This window comes from Mustelus asterias, chromosome 11, assembly GCF_964213995.1.
Source record: "Mustelus asterias chromosome 11, sMusAst1.hap1.1, whole genome shotgun sequence".
Lineage (NCBI taxonomy): Eukaryota > Metazoa > Chordata > Chondrichthyes > Carcharhiniformes > Triakidae > Mustelus > Mustelus asterias.
The window spans coordinates 56,576,813-56,594,838 of record NC_135811.1 but is presented as its reverse complement, the minus strand read 5'-3'; the positions used below and the strand labels follow the sequence as shown (position 1 = coordinate 56,594,838).

Sequence of the window (18,026 nt, the reverse complement as noted above, 5' to 3'; positions counted from 1 at the left end):
GATACTGCTTACATTTCCTTATTTCCTCCTCTTCCTTCAATTATTGTATCGAAGTGGAGGCATTGTGCAACAAGATGCTGTGGTGCTGATGCACTCATCACATTGCTTCCCTCTTCCACCCTTTGTAAACTTTTAAAATTCTGCTGCCCATATTCTAACTCACGTTCATTCGTCACCTTATGTTTGATGAATTTTGATTCAAATTTTCATGTACATGTTCAAATCCTTCCATGGCCTTGCCACCATACCCCTGTCCCCGCAAAACACGCACGCTTTTCTGTAATCTCCTCCATCCTTACAAACAACCCTCTGAAGTATCCTCCAATTTTGGCCTCTTGCAGATCCCCGATTTGTACAGCACTACTGTTGGTGACCATGCTTTATCTGCCAGGGTGTTAAAGCTCTAGAATTCCTTCTCTACCACTCTCAAATGTTCCTCCCAGGTGAAACAACAATCTACTTGTACTTCTCTCTGTCTCGCTACATTACTCTCCTCCTTTAAGACACTTCTTAAAATCTCTCACTTTGACCAAGCTTTGTCACCTGTTCCAATATTTCTTACACAGTTCAAGTTTCAAATTCTGTCTGATTACACTTCTGTGCAGCACCTTGGAATGTTTTACCATGTTAAAGGGAAGTTGCTTTGTCGATTTGTAAAACCATTTTATTGCAGTTAGTACAAGACATCCATTGTGTGAGTGTGCTAATATGCAAGGTAGGATATCAGAAATCAGGCACCTATTGAGTGTCACTTATGATGAATTAAAGCGAATTGTGTGTCTGGGAATTTTCACAAGATGAATCTTAATTTCAGAAGATTTGGTTTCATATGAAGTTTATTGAGCTGAGTTTTAGCTACACAAATTAAAGAAGTATTTTACAGAATTCATGTTAAATAAAGTAAACTTGTACAATAATGGAGCACTTTGGTAGATTTAACACAGAGCAGGTTGTGATTTACAAGGCTGTGAAGAAATCCCAGTTTGAATTATTGGTGAATAGTTTGCCCAAGTGTTCCAACGTGGAATTGCACATCAGCAAACCATAGGCACCACGGTAAACAAAATCACAGATTTCCCAATGTGTGATCCAGCTGGGCAAGGGTCTGAGCTGGTAGTGCGAAAATTCACCTTCCATCAGCTGAAACCCAGGATTAAATGCTGGTAAATCCTCAGTGTCAGCTATTTTGTGTTTATCAAATCCAATTAACGATTGAAACCTGCAAAATGTGCAGAAGAAAACAAATATTTTGTGATAAATCGCTTAAAACTGGAACGCTGTGACCTTCTTGTCTCTAGCTACAGTGTAAGCAGAGAGCTTCTATTTTACATCCCCCTGCAGGTAAATGAACTGGTAAAATATTGTGGCTTGGGGTCACGTCATTTCCCGACATCTGCACACTCAAGTAGTGATGGGAAGTGTCCTCTATAGTTTCGTTAAAATTCAACAAATTTGTGTTTCAATTATATACAAAGTTCAGGCACCCAAGCGGCCAACATTTGAATGGCAACCGTATAGTGGTTATTTTACAGGGCTGGTGATGCCACAACCTGGTCTAATCGTCAAGGTAGTGGAAGCTCAGTTGGTAGTTTAGAATTTAAATTCTTTTAAAAAAAAAACCCACCTGCTATGAATAAAATCAATCGCGAGTATGAGGAGCTTGTTCACTGCTCTTTCGGGATGGAGAACTGCCATCCTTACACAACCTGGACTGTGTGTGCCATCAATTCCAAACTTGATCCTGCGCAGCTCTCTGGCCAACCAGCTACTCAGTTGGATCAAACAGGATGGGCAATAAGTGCCGGCGACACCCACATCCCGAGAATACATTTTTAAATATTGATTTCCAAAAAAAGTTTCCTCAACTTGTAAGTTCCCTCATTCCAAGCTACCCCTTCCCACGTGCTTTGTGTTCAGTCTTTTCCTCCTCCAGGTAAATCGGTCTGTGACTGTCCTCCACATAAAGAGCACTATCTAGCGAGAAATACGGGCGGGTCCTAAAGAGCAGGGGCTGCATCTTGTCCTCTCATGTGGGGAAAGAACAAAATAACTCCCTCCACAGGATGTGCTGCTGAACGTTGCAATTGATCTTTAATATTTTTACCTGAACAATGAGCAAAATAACATCTTGCATTTATATAATGCCTTTAGCACAATAAAACATTCCAATAGGACACAATCATCAGGAAAATAGCCATAGTTTGTTTACATATACAATATAAGAACACATCACAAGACACAAACAGAACAAACAGGAAGCACAGCTCCTCATCCTCTCCCAAGCAAAGTACCAACACTGAACAAAATGAAGACTTTTGAAATCTACCCTTGCTATCACCTCCTTTGAAATGCAGCACATCCTGCTGGTCTGCAGTGTGCAGAGAAAGGCCGAAAGCTCCTCCTAACGTGTGTCTCATTACTTTATCAGTTTGCTGATTCTCGTAGTGTAGGCCTCTTCCTGTTTCTGAAGCTTTTCATTTATCTCCGTCTGTGAAAATAATAGGAAAGGGTTAATAAACAGACCATGATATAGTGCGCTGTCCCACTGAGGTTTGGTTTAGTCATGGGACTTGCAGCAGCTTTGACAGTCAGGCAAACTCCCACCTTCCTGTTTTTCATTCTTGGAGGAGGTGGCCCTGTCTGTATGCATGTGATAACTGTTTATCTTACAGTTCACACACCCTGAATGTATATTATATCTACTGCGAGCAGTAGGTATAAGGAAGTGAATGTTCAGATTAACTATTACTCATGTACTTTAAAGGAGAGATATACATACGTTAACTGATATTCAGGCAGGGCTTGGCAACTCAAAGGCAACAAATCACTGCAAAGAATAATTGTTCAAGCAGTCCAAGACTTGAAAAGAATAGAATGTGACTGTTATGTTCTGAGTGCACAAACATATTAGAGCAGCCATACAGCCTGCTCACTTCAATTCAACATTGCTTCATTCAAATTCTCCGTCAATTTGAATCAAAATATGTAAAAAAAAACTCCATTACTTTTATACAAATCACTTAATTTGAGCAATTGGATAATTTAATTTCTTAGCACTCAAAGACCACTTTGAATAGACATGGACTGTACTATGCTTGGCTATTAAACTCTGACACATCCCAAAGACACAGAAGCGCTGCTCATTTGTAAGTTGACAGCTGCAATAATGAAACCGCTGGTTGTACTGATTGGATTGTCAAACCATAAACTGTTAATTTCGATGGGGACAGTCGAACTCAAAAAGATATAACCACTCTTAAATGAGAATTAAATTCATACATTTGAATCACACCAGCTGAGGTGCAGCATGAGAGACCTGAATTGAATGAAAATTGTACCAATTGATGGAATTAGCTCTGTATCTGTTACCTGGTATGGTCAGACTTATAGACTTCAAGATATGGTGAGATTGTATATTATAGCTGGGTAACCGTAGAATAGGCTCGAGAGCTGTATGGCCTGCATTGCTCCTATTTCACAACCTTGTGTTGTTAGAAGCTTAGAATCCCAACAGTGCAGAAAGAGGCCGATCAGCCCATCGAGTCTGCACTGACCCTCCAAAAGAGCATCCCATCCAGGCTTTACCTTCCTTCAACTCTTAAGAAGAATCATATTCAACTTGAAATGTTGACTGTTTCTCCACAGATGCAGCCAGATTTGCTGAGTATTTCCAGCATGTTCTGTTTTTGTTGTCCACCTTTTTCTTCCCTTACACTCCTGTGAATTGTCTTTGGGTCGCTTTTCTATGCTAAAATGTACAATATAAATGCATGCTAAAAAAAGTGCCGTTGAAACTTTTTGTTTTGGACTCAATTCAAGAATGTCAAATTTTGAACAATCACAACAATTTATACTACTTGACAAAATGGAGCTGGAACTGGCAAGTCAACTCTGATTGGTCAAGATGTTGCCATAGAGAAACCAATGGAAAACCATAGGCTCCCCAGGCTCCCATGTAATTCAAAGAAGATGCAAGGGTTGAACATTTTATTTTTTTCGCAGAGAATGGGCCCTATGCATGAATGTACGTTGCTTCTAGCAAGTGTACACAAACCATGTTACAAGCTTAACTGATTATCTTAAGTTGATAAGGACTTTGTTATACACCTGATTACACTCCATCCCGTGCTCCATTTCACTTTTGAGATGGAGCAGTTTAATGCGCTCCCTTTGCTTAATGTGCCATTTGAGAAATCCATTAATGGGTCCTCCACTACTGGCTATTATAAGCCTACCTTCACCAGTCAATATACACATTGGCTTTCACATAGATCAATGTGCTATAAAATTGTCCTGATCAGCAATGTTGTAAATGGGGCCCTAGCATTTGCTCACCTTGCAAGCTTGATACTGAATTAGAGCACATCAGAGCTATCCTACGGAACAAAGGCAATCCTTATAAAATTATTAGTAGCTGTGTATCACACAAATTGGTAAATGGGGCAAAGGCTACTACATTCAGACTCGACAAGTGCCCAGTCTACTTCAAATTAACCTGGAAAGACAGAGGACAGAATTTTCCCGTTTTGCCCACCATGGGAACTGTAGCGAGTTGGGGGGGGGGCACGTAGATGGACCATGGAAAGGTCTGTTTACCTCGGGCAGGATTTTCCAATCTTGGGGCGAACACAGCTGGAAAATCCCACCCAAAGTATCTAAAAAAAATTTGAACAAACTATTTCATGCTGTTACTATAGTGTGGCATTTTCCACTAACAGGATGCTGCTGTCAGTCCTTAAGGATGTTCAGCTTCCCACATTATTGAGCAACACTATGTATGAATTACAATGCCAGTGCAATGCCAGGCTTGTAGGTTGTACATCCCGATAATTGGCCAATTGAATCAAACAACATATTTCATTTCGGTTGTTCATAATAGTCAGAGTACAGACAGTACCAATCAGCCTGCAGAACCCAAAACAAAACATTCACTGTTAGATGTGATTCCACAATTGAGTAGCACCTGCTGAACAATCCTGAGTGCACTAACAGCTACACTAATAACAAATTGAGGATAATTGGGTGAGCTTTAATATGGCTCATTTACACTAGCTGGAGTGATAGATGATCAGATGCAGAGACCTGTTCTCTGCAAACAAAAAAAATCTGCGCAAGCCTTGGTCTTTTTTGAATTACCTATAGTCTCCCATTGCTTTCTCCATGGCAATGCTTTGGCCAAACAGAATCGACTGCCAACCAATCTTTTCTCCTGCATATTAAAGTTTTTGAAGTTTGAAGTTATTAATTAGTGTCACAAGTAGGCTTCGGGTACATTGAGGGAGAATTTAGCATGGCCAATGTACCTGTGGGGCGGTATGGTGGCACAGTGGTTAGCACTGCTGCCTCACAGCGCCAAGGACCCGGGTTCGATTCCCAGCTTGGGTCACTGTCTGTGTGGAGTTTGCACATTCTCCATGTCTGCGTGGGTTTCCTCCGGGTGCTCCAGTTTCCTCCCACAATCTGAAAGACGTGCTGGTTAGGTGCATTGACCTGAACAGGCACCAGAGTGTGGCGACTGGGGGAATTTCACAGTAACTTCATTGAAATGTTAATGTAAGCCTTACTTGTGACTAATAAATAAACTTTACTTTAACCAGCACGTCTTTCAGACTGTGGGTAGTGGTTGTTTGAAATGTGGCAATCTTGTATTTGCCTTGATGGGTGCAAGACAAAAAATGTTGACAAAAGGTCCTTCTTTTCAGCAATATAAATGCAAGTCATGTGATAACACCATGAATACACAAACAATCCATTAATTCTTGATTGGAACAGGAAATCATGTTTGTAGGAAGTAAAAATTGGAGTTAGGCCTACAACACTGTAGCGCCAACTCTCAAACCTACGTCTGCTTTGAATGTTGTCCCAGACTAAGAGCAGAAGACTCAGTGAATTTAGCCTGATTTAACAACCAGAAACATTTTCTACTTCATAATGAATTAAAAAAATGAAACCACTTCATAAAATGAAGATGGAGATTGGATGGGTTAAACAGATTGGGAAATACTTTGGTAGATAATACAAGTGCATTTAATAATGAGAAGAGTAACAACTGACAGCTTATTTAATTTGTAGCGTGCACAGCTTCCAATAAAACCCATTCCAATTTACTTTGGCAGCACAGCACATATTCAAAACATCTCACCCTTTGCCAAATTTTCAAGTAAAACCAATAATGTTTCTTTTTTGTTCCTCTTCAGGGATCACATTGCTCAATAATGTCAAAGTTCATTCAAAGCAAGTCTTTAAACTTGGTAATAATTAATATGTATGTGCCTTGAGTGGAACCCTATGATGGTGAAGTCTGGTTTACCACAGCAATGTTTTATCTAACAAACCTTCATAACAATAACCTGCATCTACATAACATACCTAACAGAGGCAGAGAGAAAATTCCAGAGCACAGGTCATTGGTAGCTGGTCGTTAATCATGTGGCAAATAGAGAAGAGATACACAAGAGATAGAAGACTGGAACAGAGAGAAAAAGAGAAGGGGGAGTTTGAAAACTGGAAGGGGTTATAGGAATATGGAAGGGTGAGGCCATGGAGAGATTTAAAGAAAAGGACAATAATTTTAAATAGGAGACTTTGGCAGAACAAGAGCCCCAATATTAGGAAAGGGTTTAATTAAAGGAAAAACTGTGGTTGAGTTATAGTCATCTTTGGATGAATCTACTAAAGTCTAGGCAGTGCTCCAAAGAGTTATTCAGAAACATACAAACTGAAAATGGTGTTATGTTCTGCTTCTTTGGGTAGTGAATCACAGTGAATAAGATTGTAAGCTTTCCAAGGAAGACAGCAGTTCTCCAACTGACTGTTTTCTGCAGCTGTGATTTGGAAGGAGCATTTAAAAAAGTAGACAGTTAGAAAACATTGCTTACCTACTAATGCCTGACTCAGTAATATAGAAAAAGCCCACTGCAGTAACTGGATGCCCTTGTTGGATGTTGCAAGTAATGGATTGCCCTTGTTGGATGTTGCAAGTCAGCTCATCAATTGCACTTAAACACACTATTTGTGCTACTTAGGGCTTGCCTGCAGGCTGTCACTAACAGGTAGGATGGATGCTGTTTGGAACAATTTCAAGGTGTGCGGCCACTTAAAGTTAGGTGCCATTAAACTTTGGGGAAGGGGGATAATTTTTAATTCTCATACTTCATTTCATGTATTATAAGTGCAGCGTACATGCTAGGCCGAGGGCACAGGACCTGTAAAATAATCAAATCCAGCACATGGCTGGTTCTGAGTTTCCTGGATACAGAGTCTAGTACCTGTACTATAAGAAATAAAATCAGATGTATACTATTTTGCAAGATGGATACCCCTAAGTTGGATAGTAATGAAAGTTTCGACCTATTATCAGAGTTCTTGGATAAAATTTGCAACATCAGAATTACAAGATGAGTTGGCCATTTGGCCCCTCAAGACTTTTTGCCATTCAATAAGACCATGACTCCTCTGATTGTGGCTTCAACTCCACTCTCCTATCTGCCCCCTTTTACAGGAAAGATTATCAGTTATATTCCTATCAGGCATGGTCAGAATTTGATAGATTTTGGAAAACATGGTTATTCAATGGAGGAGCATATCATGGATTTTAACAGACTGTTAAACTTTTGTTAACAAAGGATTGGTGAAATACACCTTCCAAAACCACGATCACTACCATCTAGAAGGACAAACGCAGTTGAGACCTGGGAACACCACCATCTATAGGTTCCCCTTTAAGTTGCTTACCATCCTGATTTAGAAATAAATCACTGTTGCTTCATTTTTGCTGGGTCTTCATTGCCCTCCCTTGTGCCTGCACCTATCCTCTGAGATGGTGCCTGGACCAACTGGCCTCTTCTCTGTTTGGCCCGTCTGCTCTCTCAGAGGAGGCCCTCCCGGCTGAACAGAGAAAACCCATCTACAGAACTGCAAATGGGGCTGACCCATGCATGTACTGAGCGTGCAAAGGGGTTGGATATCTCAGAGGGATGTTACAAGACTGAAATGTCCTGGAAAGTCCAAACTATATGCCTAAAGCTGAAAAGAAGGCAATGAAAACATTTGCAATACTCTAGTCTAAGCCCACACAAACTCTCACCGACTCCTACCAACTCAGAATGGCTTAGCTCCTGCCCCTTTTTATCCAGCTCTGGGAATACAAAGTGACAAAAAAAGTTAGGCTGCCTGCTTGTGTTGCCTTTGCGCCAACCTAAACATCTCACGGACAACGTAAAATCCAGGGCAATTAGAGTTTTAATCCTTTAAATGAGCTTCTTAATTGTCAGTGAGCAGGCATCTGTTTGGCACTTGAGCCCACCGAACAAAATATTGTGCAGGAATGCAATGATGTGGGGATCTGCGCCTGACGTATTCTTGTGCGATATCAAGCACTTCTGGGTTGGATGCACGCCCGTCTGAGCAGCGTGAAATTCTGCCCTATGTCTTTCTCAGTCAGCATCAATTATGACTTTCTCAGTCAACATTCCCATGTTACAGGATTTGGCAACCTTCCAGGCTTCTGACACAACCTCCATATCCAAAGATGTTTTAAAAATTGTGGTTGGATCAAAGCCTCTTTGCTATTTCCTGCTGAACATTCCTTGAACATTCTTGGATGTATTCCAAGGTACTGGTGCCCTTCCTATTTCTGAGTTTCATGAATATGTTTTCAGTGTTTACTTCCTTTCCTATAATTATTCTGTCTAATTGTTTCTGCTGCTCATTTCCACCATTCACACTCTTCTATGAATACCATGGCAAAGTACTCATTCAGTATCTCCATCACTCTCACCCTTTGTATGATTTCTTATCTTCTATCAGCCCTACCCATTCCTGAAGTTATTCAATTTCCATTTGTTTATAAAAAAATCTTTATTTTTTTCCCTTTGTTGACCTGTCTTTTGCCACACCACTTAGCCTTTTCTGTATCCACCCTGATTTTCTGTCATATTATATGTCTCTTTTTAAGTGGTATTTCATTTCACTCCTCATCCAATGAACCCTAGTGTTTATGTATCGCTTCTTGTGGAAGCACGTATGGTGTATTTTCCATTGTGTACTATTTAAAGAATAATTCCCAGTGTCCTGGTCAACATTTTACCCTCAAACAACATGCACAAAACATAGTCATAGAAGCACAGAATCCCTTCTGCACTGACCTTCTGCACTGACCCAGGTCTACCTCCCCGCCCTATCCCCGTAACCCCACGTATTTACCCCACCAATCCCCTAACCTGCACATCCTGGGTCACTAAGGAGAAATGTAGCATGGCCAATCCACCTAACCTGCACATCTTTGGAGTGTGGGAGGAAACCGGAGCACCCGGAGGAAACCCAAGCAGAGACGGGGAGAATGTGCAAACTCCACACAGTCATCCAAGGCTGGAATTGAACCTGGGTCCCTGGCACTGTGAGGCAGCAGTGCTAACCACTGTGCCACTGCCCCACATTCACATTGCTGTTTATGGAAATTGTCTACATGATTTCTTCTCTGTTTTTAAAATCTGTTTTTGGGTTTTGAGTAACAACTATTGGCAGCAAATACTCTCCATCCCTAGCTGCCCTTAGGGCATTAAGTCTCAACAATGTTGTGTGGGACTAGAGTCACACCTAGGCCAGACTGGGCAGGGGTAGAACACACCCTTCTCTGAAGAACTTGAGTGAGCCCAAAATTTTACAATTCAACTGTTTTCAAGATCTCTGATTTGAGTCAGCTCGCAAAGCATCAGATTTATTTAATTCAATTTTTCAACTTGCCATCGTGAGATCGTGTGATGAAATCTTTGGTTAAAACTGTGCTTCCTGCTTTCTATTTTGTCCTTCACTTGCCTCTTCTGAAGATTGTCTCACTCAAGATCTTCAGTTCTCAGACCTACCTAGCCTAAACTACATCTTTGCTGAAGCTATATTAAACCGCCTTCATTTTGTTCCTCTAGCTCACTAATTTATTCACAATACTTTGTCAATTTGTATATACATGACACAATTTTCCTTGTTTAACAATTTACTCATTCTGATCTGCATTCCTCTTTTGCTCTCCCTACATTCCTTGTTCTAATTGCTCTTCTTTCTGCGTCCTCATCTTATTTCTAACAATAATCTGAATTATTTATACTGCACCATTAATGTAATAAAATGTCCCAAGGTGCTTCACAGGAGCATTAGCGGATCAAAATAAATGTCTAGCCACATAAGACCATAATACATAGGAGCAGAATTAGGCCACTTGGCTGATATTTTTCTCATCCCCATTCTCCTGCCTTTTTCCCATAACCCCTGATCCCCTTATTAATCAAGAACCTATCTATCTTTGTCTTAAAGACACTCAATGACCTGGCCTCCACAATCTTCTGCGGCAAAGAATTCCACAGATTCACCATTCTCTGGCTGAAGAAATTCCTCCTCATCTCTGTTTTAAAGGATCGTCCCTTTAGCCTGAGGTTGTGCCCTCTGGTTCTAGTTTTTCCTACTAGTGGTAACATCCTCTTTATGTCACTCTATCCAGGCCTCGCAGTATCCTGTAAGTTTCAATAAGATCCCCCTTCATCCTTTTAAATTCCAACAAGTACAGACCCAGAGTCCTCAACTATTCCTCACACCACAAGCTCTTCATTCCAGGGATCATTCTTGTGAACCTCCTCTGGACCCTTTCCAAGGCCAGTACATCCTTCCTTAGACATGGGGCCCAAAACTGCTCACAATACTCCAAATGGGGTCTGACCAGAGCCTTATACAGTCTCAGAAGTATATCCCTGCTCTTGTTTCTTGGCCCTCTTGACACAAGGAGATATTAGAACAGATGATTAAGAGCCTGATCAAAGAGGTAGGTTTTAAGTAGTGAGCTGAAAGAGAAGAGAGAAAGATAGAAAGACAGAGAGGCTTAGGGAGGGAATTCTAAAACTTGGAGCATGAACAACTGAAGGCCAGACCATGGATATCAATAATGCACAAGAGGCCAGAATTGGAGGACCATAAAATCCCTGGAGAATTGAAGAGTCTCAATGCTTTATGTCCCTCAAAGGGTTTGCCTTCTTATCGCAATGGACTGTCACAGCTTCCTAAGATGGGGAGCACAATATAAATGCAAGTTGTTGCTGAATGTTCATTATTTTTTTAAAAACTGACAAGTTGCAAACCTGTAAATTCCGAAGCACTTCTCCTGCTACTTCATCCAGCACTGATTTGACATCATCAATGGTGTAATTCGCCAGAAGATCCACAATTGCGGACTCCGTAATTTCCTCACTCTCTTCAGCCTTCTCCCCAACCTGCAAAAAATGTCAGAGAGTGTTTGATTTACAGCAACATGGGGTATCTGTGAACAAGATCTTGTAAGTTGACAAAATGTGGCAATACCTCCGCTTCTAATTCCTCTGATGGTTGCATCATTACATAAGATGAGTAGATATCCCAGGTTAAACTCTCCTCCAGTGGTGAAGGGAATGGACTTGCTGATTGGATGACTTCTACCTCAAGCTTAAAACAAGGAGAAAGATCACATATTTTAGGGCTTTGGAGGTCAACTCTTGTTCCCTAGACAATGACAAACACACAAAAAGGGAGCATAGTGGTTAGCACTGCTGCCTCACAGTGCCAGGAACACGATTCAATTCCCGGTTTGGGTCACTGTGCGGAGTCTGCAGGGGTTTCCTCCGGGTGCTCCGGTTTCTTCCCACAGTCCGAAAGACGTATCGGTTAGGTGCATTGGCCATGCTAAATTCTCAATCAGTGTATCCGAGCAGGCACCGGAGTGTGGCGACTAGAGGATTTTCACAATACCTTCATTGCGGTGTTAATGTAAGCCTACTTGTGGCACTAATAAATAAACTTTAAACTTTTAAAAAAAGTTTTGCCAAAACAAAACACTCCAAACATTTATCCCATGAACACCTTCTTCTGTTTTGAGGCCTGTGTGTCAGCTTTTTCTCATTTTTTCCAGAGTTTCTCTGATAAGCCGGCTCCTGGCTGCTATTAGGACCAGGTTTCTATAATCTTCCACCATTAGCCAATTGCAGCCATGCTTCCCCCCTCCCCCCCCTTCCCTGTCTACAAATGTATATTTGTCATATTAACTTTCAGTCACTGTTGTGTTGTGGCCTCTGCTCTAAAGTTCTGATTTCTCCATTATCCACACACCACATCTATCCCACTTCTTCCTGTCTTAACCCCAGTGTGCCAGGCCCACTAATATAACTTAGTGAGTCAGAATATGAGTTGAAGACTCATGAGATTAAATTCTGCCTTGGGCCCGCAAGAAATGTATTTGAACAGCCAGGACCGAATTATCAATGTGATCCAAAGCCCATATTCTCATTTGTGTCAAATCTGACCTGGCTGCATTTTACTCCCAAGTTCACCCTCATTACCTGTAGCAGCCGACTGCTGCTGCAACATAAGCTCTCATTCTGACATCTTTTTGGATCACTCTCGTTACTAATACTTTGCCACTCTTCAGTAAGTATCTTGGACTGGCTACTCTCTTTGCTTGCCAACTCAGTCCCCCTATTCACAAGATTCACTCAGTCCATTCCCAGTCCTGTTAAGCTTGCCACACACTTTTCGAATATGAACCTTTGTGCGCTCTTCCACTATTCCTTCAGTGCCATTCCCCAATGCCGTTTCCATGCCTCCACCCAGAACGAAGAACCTTGCATTTATACAATGCCTTCCACGGCCCCAGGACCTTCTAATGCGCTTGACTGTCAATGCAGTACTATCGAAATGTAGTCAATGCAAGAGATGTAACAGCAACTTTGTGCATCGCAAGCTCCTCACAAACACCAATCCGATATCAACCAAAAAAACTCCTCACAAACACCAACCCGATATCAACCAAAAAAGCTCTTTTAGTTGAGAGAGAAATATTCACCAAGTCACCAGAGAAACAACTCTTCTTTGAATAGTACCATAGGATTCTTCACATCTGGCTGAGAGGACAGAAAGGACCTCGATTTAATGTCTCATCTGAAAGACAGCACCTCCACCAGAGTCACACTCACTCAATACAGCATGAGACTATCAGTCTAGATTATGGGCTCAAGTTTGTGGAGTGAGGATTGGAACCACAACATGCTGACTCTATTAATAATTTATCATACTTATTCATTTATAAATTAAATACCTATATCATTTTACATTTATGAATCTATTTTCCTATATTACACTTCCACAGGCTATAAATTACTTTAGGATTTCTTTAAATTGTGAGAGATGCTAAATAAATGTAAATCTCTATTTTTTATTATTCAGATATTGGGCATTTACATTATTTATATTTCACTTATCTGAAAATGCTAGCCTGCATCCTCTCTGGCAGGGTTACAAGATGGGATTGGTCTGGTAGAGGCTTCGCTGAATCCTCTTGGCTCAGTCTCATTTAAGTACTTGGCCAGATGTTCAAAGCTCAGGAACTTCTGAATGATGCATAGTGTTGTTAACGTGCAATCAGCCAGCAACCTTTAGCAAAGAAGAGATATAATGTGCTGGGAAATTTGCACATTAATGGTCTCTCGCGCTTAAACTGCCTGTGATTTTCACGAGATTGCACATTACTGACCCACAGAAAGTACAAGTATGTTTTAGCAAGAATGGCAGGACTCAGGATACCTATGACACCTCATCAGTCAGGCTGCCCACCCACCCAACCTTTGCAACCTAGGGTCACTCCAACTTCCACCAATAAAAGAAGCAGAGCACAAGTCCTTCACACTGTTATGGTGCCTGCTTTGGTCACTTAATGTTCCAGCAACATTTCTCATTGTCTAATAACTCTGGGCATCTGGTGAATGCTGAACAAGCAGCATCCAGCGTCACTGAGGGCAAAATGGAAAATTCACCGTATGATGTCACTCGATTCTCATCACCTCACGTGAGAGCTTCCCACCCGTATGAAGCGTGAAATTTCAGCTGTCTAAGTTGTTTTCTAATGGGGTGAATTGTGCAAGATTTAGACAACCAAAGCATTATATAGCCAACCTCAAGCTGCATACTGGTAGTGTTCTTAGCATGCAATCATGTTGATTAGCATTTCCTGTTTTGCTCTACGCTGTGTTCTTTGGAGTACAATTTAAACATTGCACTGTAAATGTTCTCTGCCGAGTACTTCCTTCACAAATTTCAGTCCTTCAGTCAGGCGATTTTTCTCCCTATAATTTACAACCCTTTATATCTATGACAACTAGATATATAATTAATTTTGTTGCATTTTTAAGTAATGGTAAAACTTCAGACTTCTGAACCACTCCCACTGTCAGTTAATAGTCTGGGATCTCAATTTTTAGCGAGCATGTTTACTGTGATAGTTGGCTCCATGTCATTATACTCAGGGAAATAAATGGTCAATCATTATTCAATAGCCTATCACTGTCACTCGCTTTAAGCAAAATGGCTTGTTTTGAGGGTTTCTTTAAAAAAATACTACAATTAATGAGTAATGTAATGAAATCCTATGGTGCTTAGAGACCTTCTAAACCACTGGGGCATGGTAACAGAAGTCATTCCTTTCAATCAAATTTTCCTTTTTGAAAATCCGGAAAATGAAATAATTAATATGAAACTAATTAAATTTAATCCCATTTAAAATGTGACTGACAATATAGTAAATCACCCTTGACAAATATGTCCTAAATAACCTGTCTTCAATTTCAGATTCATGACTGTACGATTTCATAAAATTCAAGAGCAGGAGTTGGCCAAACACAAGGGTAAATCTAGACAGAAGGCAAACTTGTATGAAATAATTTAAGAACATAAGAACAGTAGAAGTGCTGATTACGCACAAAGAGACATCTCAAAATACTTTACAGGGAGTGTACACCAAGATTGAAATGAGCGAGAGGGAAGAGATTCAAGAGGGAACAAAAGCCTAATCAAAGAGAAATTTCTTTAGGACATTTCAGTAGAGTTTATTTCAAGCCTTGCTTCACAGTTCCATAAAATTCAATTCCTACATAAATATAATATATTCTTTAAATTGTGAAAAGTATTCAATGCAGTCTTCCTAGTCTGAAGAAATCAAGATTTAATTCAGCAATACCCGGAATATTAAACACCAACCTATATATAGGGGTTATTAGCATCAGCAGGAACACCCATTCATTCCAGCTAATACTGTAAAACTTGCTTCATCATTTTGTAAGCCAGTGTTTTTTAAATAACAACTTCCTTCATTTATTGGTTCAGTACAACAAAATTATCTCTGGTTTAACAACACAGCGACTATCAAATTCTTTTGATCTTCAAAGTAATTTTAAAAAAGCTATTAACAAATGTGCAACAAAACCTTGTATGTTTTTGAATGTTTGACAAATTGTTTTCAAAGCAAACAGTTGAATTTTTGTCAAACCTCTTAATGCATATATTTTGGCAGTTTAGAACAGTTAAGAAATTTGAATATAGGATTAAAGTTTAAGCATTCAGAGGACAGATTGAAACAAAAGCAGGAAACACTCTGGTCTTTATCCAAGTTCAATGCCCTTCCTTTAATTATCAGACTATTTCCTTGAACTGTAGAGTGGGCCAATTCTTAAAATGTAAAATAAATTGTCTGCAGTCCAGAAAAACATGCACGCAACATGAGTTGCCACATGCACAGGATAACTTAGACTCTTTTTAATTGAGGTCAAATAACTGTTGTTCATCAAACCTACTAAAGTGTTCATTTCTTTTCTTTCTGAGGAGGGTAGCTCTGGATGACTTTTCATTTTTTAAAACTACAGGAAATATTCCAAGAGACACAAACATTTTGTGAACTGAGTCGCAGCTGTTGGAATAAGGGTGGATAATACCTGAAATAGGATTAAATGAAGTAGATAATTTTTATATTTCTTCAAATGATTCTCTTTAATTTTCTACAACACATTTTAAAATAAGGATACTGAAGAAAATAAACTTTCAGCCCCAAAGATCCTTGTTTTCATAAAGATAATTCCTTTCATACCTTTCATGTAATAATACTTTGCTCCCTTATAGTATTGATCAAGTCTCTGTTTCTAAAATAAGAATGCTGTGAATACTGACATCTGGAATTTTGGTATCAGCAAAAGCAACAGCAAGAAAGACCAAACTTTATACTATGCAGCGAGACCAGATTTTCCCCAAAACATAACGTTCCATCATGTAGTTCAAAGAAAAACCATTTAAGCCTTTAATTCTATTTTTGGAATTGTGCTGCCATTGTAAGATATACAAACTAATGCATAAAAAATCCTCTTTTACCATACAAATAAAATGAAACACTCTTATTAAAATTCTGATGTGTACAATTTCACAGTTATATTTTTGCTCAGACTTTGTGCACTTTATCTTAGTTAATGTTAAATGAAGTTAATGACTTAATGGCCAAACAAGGGTAGACATTGAACAGACAAGAAGGTTCCACATTAGATTTCCAGACTGGCTAATTTCACCTGGACTTGCTGAAGAGTTATATTTAATCTCTTTGTTCCAGGACAAGGGAGGAGAGAACAGTGATGATGCATTTTTAAGAAAACAATTATTGACTACTGACCTTTCTGTCTAGAATCTCTATATCTGGAGTTTGATGGAAAAGGAACTCATACAGTTTGTAATGCTGAAATAAACTAGGAAAAAAGATTCAGTCAATATAAAATGAACTTAAGTTTTCTAAAAAAAACACAATATTAAATATTGAAATTACATTAAATGTATACTGAAACATACCCTAAACAGCAATATCTATTATACACAAGAAATAAAACATTTTCAAACAAATATGACAAAAATGCAAATGTTCATAATTGACATACCCGAAGGCAATTGATTTTAGAAAGGTTAGTCATGGCACAAACCAATTCCTGCCTCCCAGACTGCTTGGAAACACTACAGTTCGCCTATCGCCGCAACAGGTCCACAGCAGATGCCATCTCCCTGGCCCTACACTCAACCCTAGAACACCTAGATAACAAAGACACCTATGTCAGACTCTTATTCATAGACTACAGCTCAACCTTTAACACCATTACTCCTACAAAACTCATCTCCAAACTTCATCGTCTGGGACTCGACTCCTCCCTTTGCGACTGGATCCTAGATTTCCTAACACACAGACCACAGTCAGTAAGGATAGGCAACAACACCACCTCCACGATCATCCTCAACACCGGTGCTCCACAAGGCTGGGTCCTCAGTCCCTTACTGTACTCCTTATACTCCCCTGACTGTGTGGCCAAATTCCCCTCCAACTCAATTTTCAAGTTTGCTGATGACACCACCGTTGTGGGTTGGATCTCAAACAATGACGAGACACAGTACAGGAAAGAGGTAGAGAATCTGGTGAACTGGTGCAACGACAATAATCTTCCTTCAATGTCAAAAAAATGAAGGAGATAGTCATCGACTTCAGGAAGCATAGTGGAGGGCATGCCCCTGCCTGCATCAATGGGGACGGAGTAGAAATGCTCCAGAGCTTCAAGTTTTTGATGTCCAGATCACCAATAACCTATCCTGGTCCCTCCATGCGGACGCTATATAGTTAAGAAAGGCCATCAATGCCTCTACTTTCTCAGGAGACTAAGGAAATTTGGCATGTCCGCTACAACTCTCACCAACTTCTACAGAAGAATCATAGAAAGCATTCTTTCCAGTGATATCACAATTTGGTATGGCTCCTGCTCTGTGTCCAAGACTGCAATAAACTACAAAGGGTTGTGAACGAAGCCCAGTCTATCACTCAAACCAGCCTCCCATCCACTTACACTGTCTACACTTCCGCTGCCTTGGAAAAGCAGCCTGCATAATCAAAAACCCCACATACCTCGGACATACTTTCTTCCATCGGGAAAAATATACAGAAGTCTGAGGACACATATCAACTGACTCAAAAACAGCTTCGTCCCTGCTGCTATCAAACTTTTGAATGGACCTACCTCACATTAAGTTGATCTCTACACACCCTAACTATGACTGTAACACTCCATTCTGCACTCTCTCCTTTCCTTCTCTATGCACGATATGCTTTGTCTGTATAAGGCGCAAGAAACAGTACTTTTCACTGTATGTTAATACATGTGACAATAATA

General features: G+C 40.1%; 1 protein-coding gene across 1 annotated transcript in view; it reads right to left on the bottom strand.

Annotated features, from left to right (window-relative positions):
- Window positions 1-821: 821 nt before the first annotated feature.
- cabcoco1 (ciliary associated calcium binding coiled-coil 1) overlaps window positions 822-18,026 on the bottom strand; it is a 52,883-nt gene continuing 35,678 nt past the window's right edge. The window contains exons 5-8 of the mRNA XM_078224308.1: window positions 16,496-16,568; window positions 11,344-11,463; window positions 11,124-11,255; window positions 822-2,488 (exon numbers count right to left, since the gene is read on the bottom strand). Coding sequence (XP_078080434.1) covers window positions 2,417-2,488; window positions 11,124-11,255; window positions 11,344-11,463; window positions 16,496-16,568 — 397 coding nt within the window. The 3' untranslated portion in view covers window positions 822-2,416. The remainder of the gene's footprint in view (window positions 2,489-11,123; window positions 11,256-11,343; window positions 11,464-16,495; window positions 16,569-18,026) is intronic.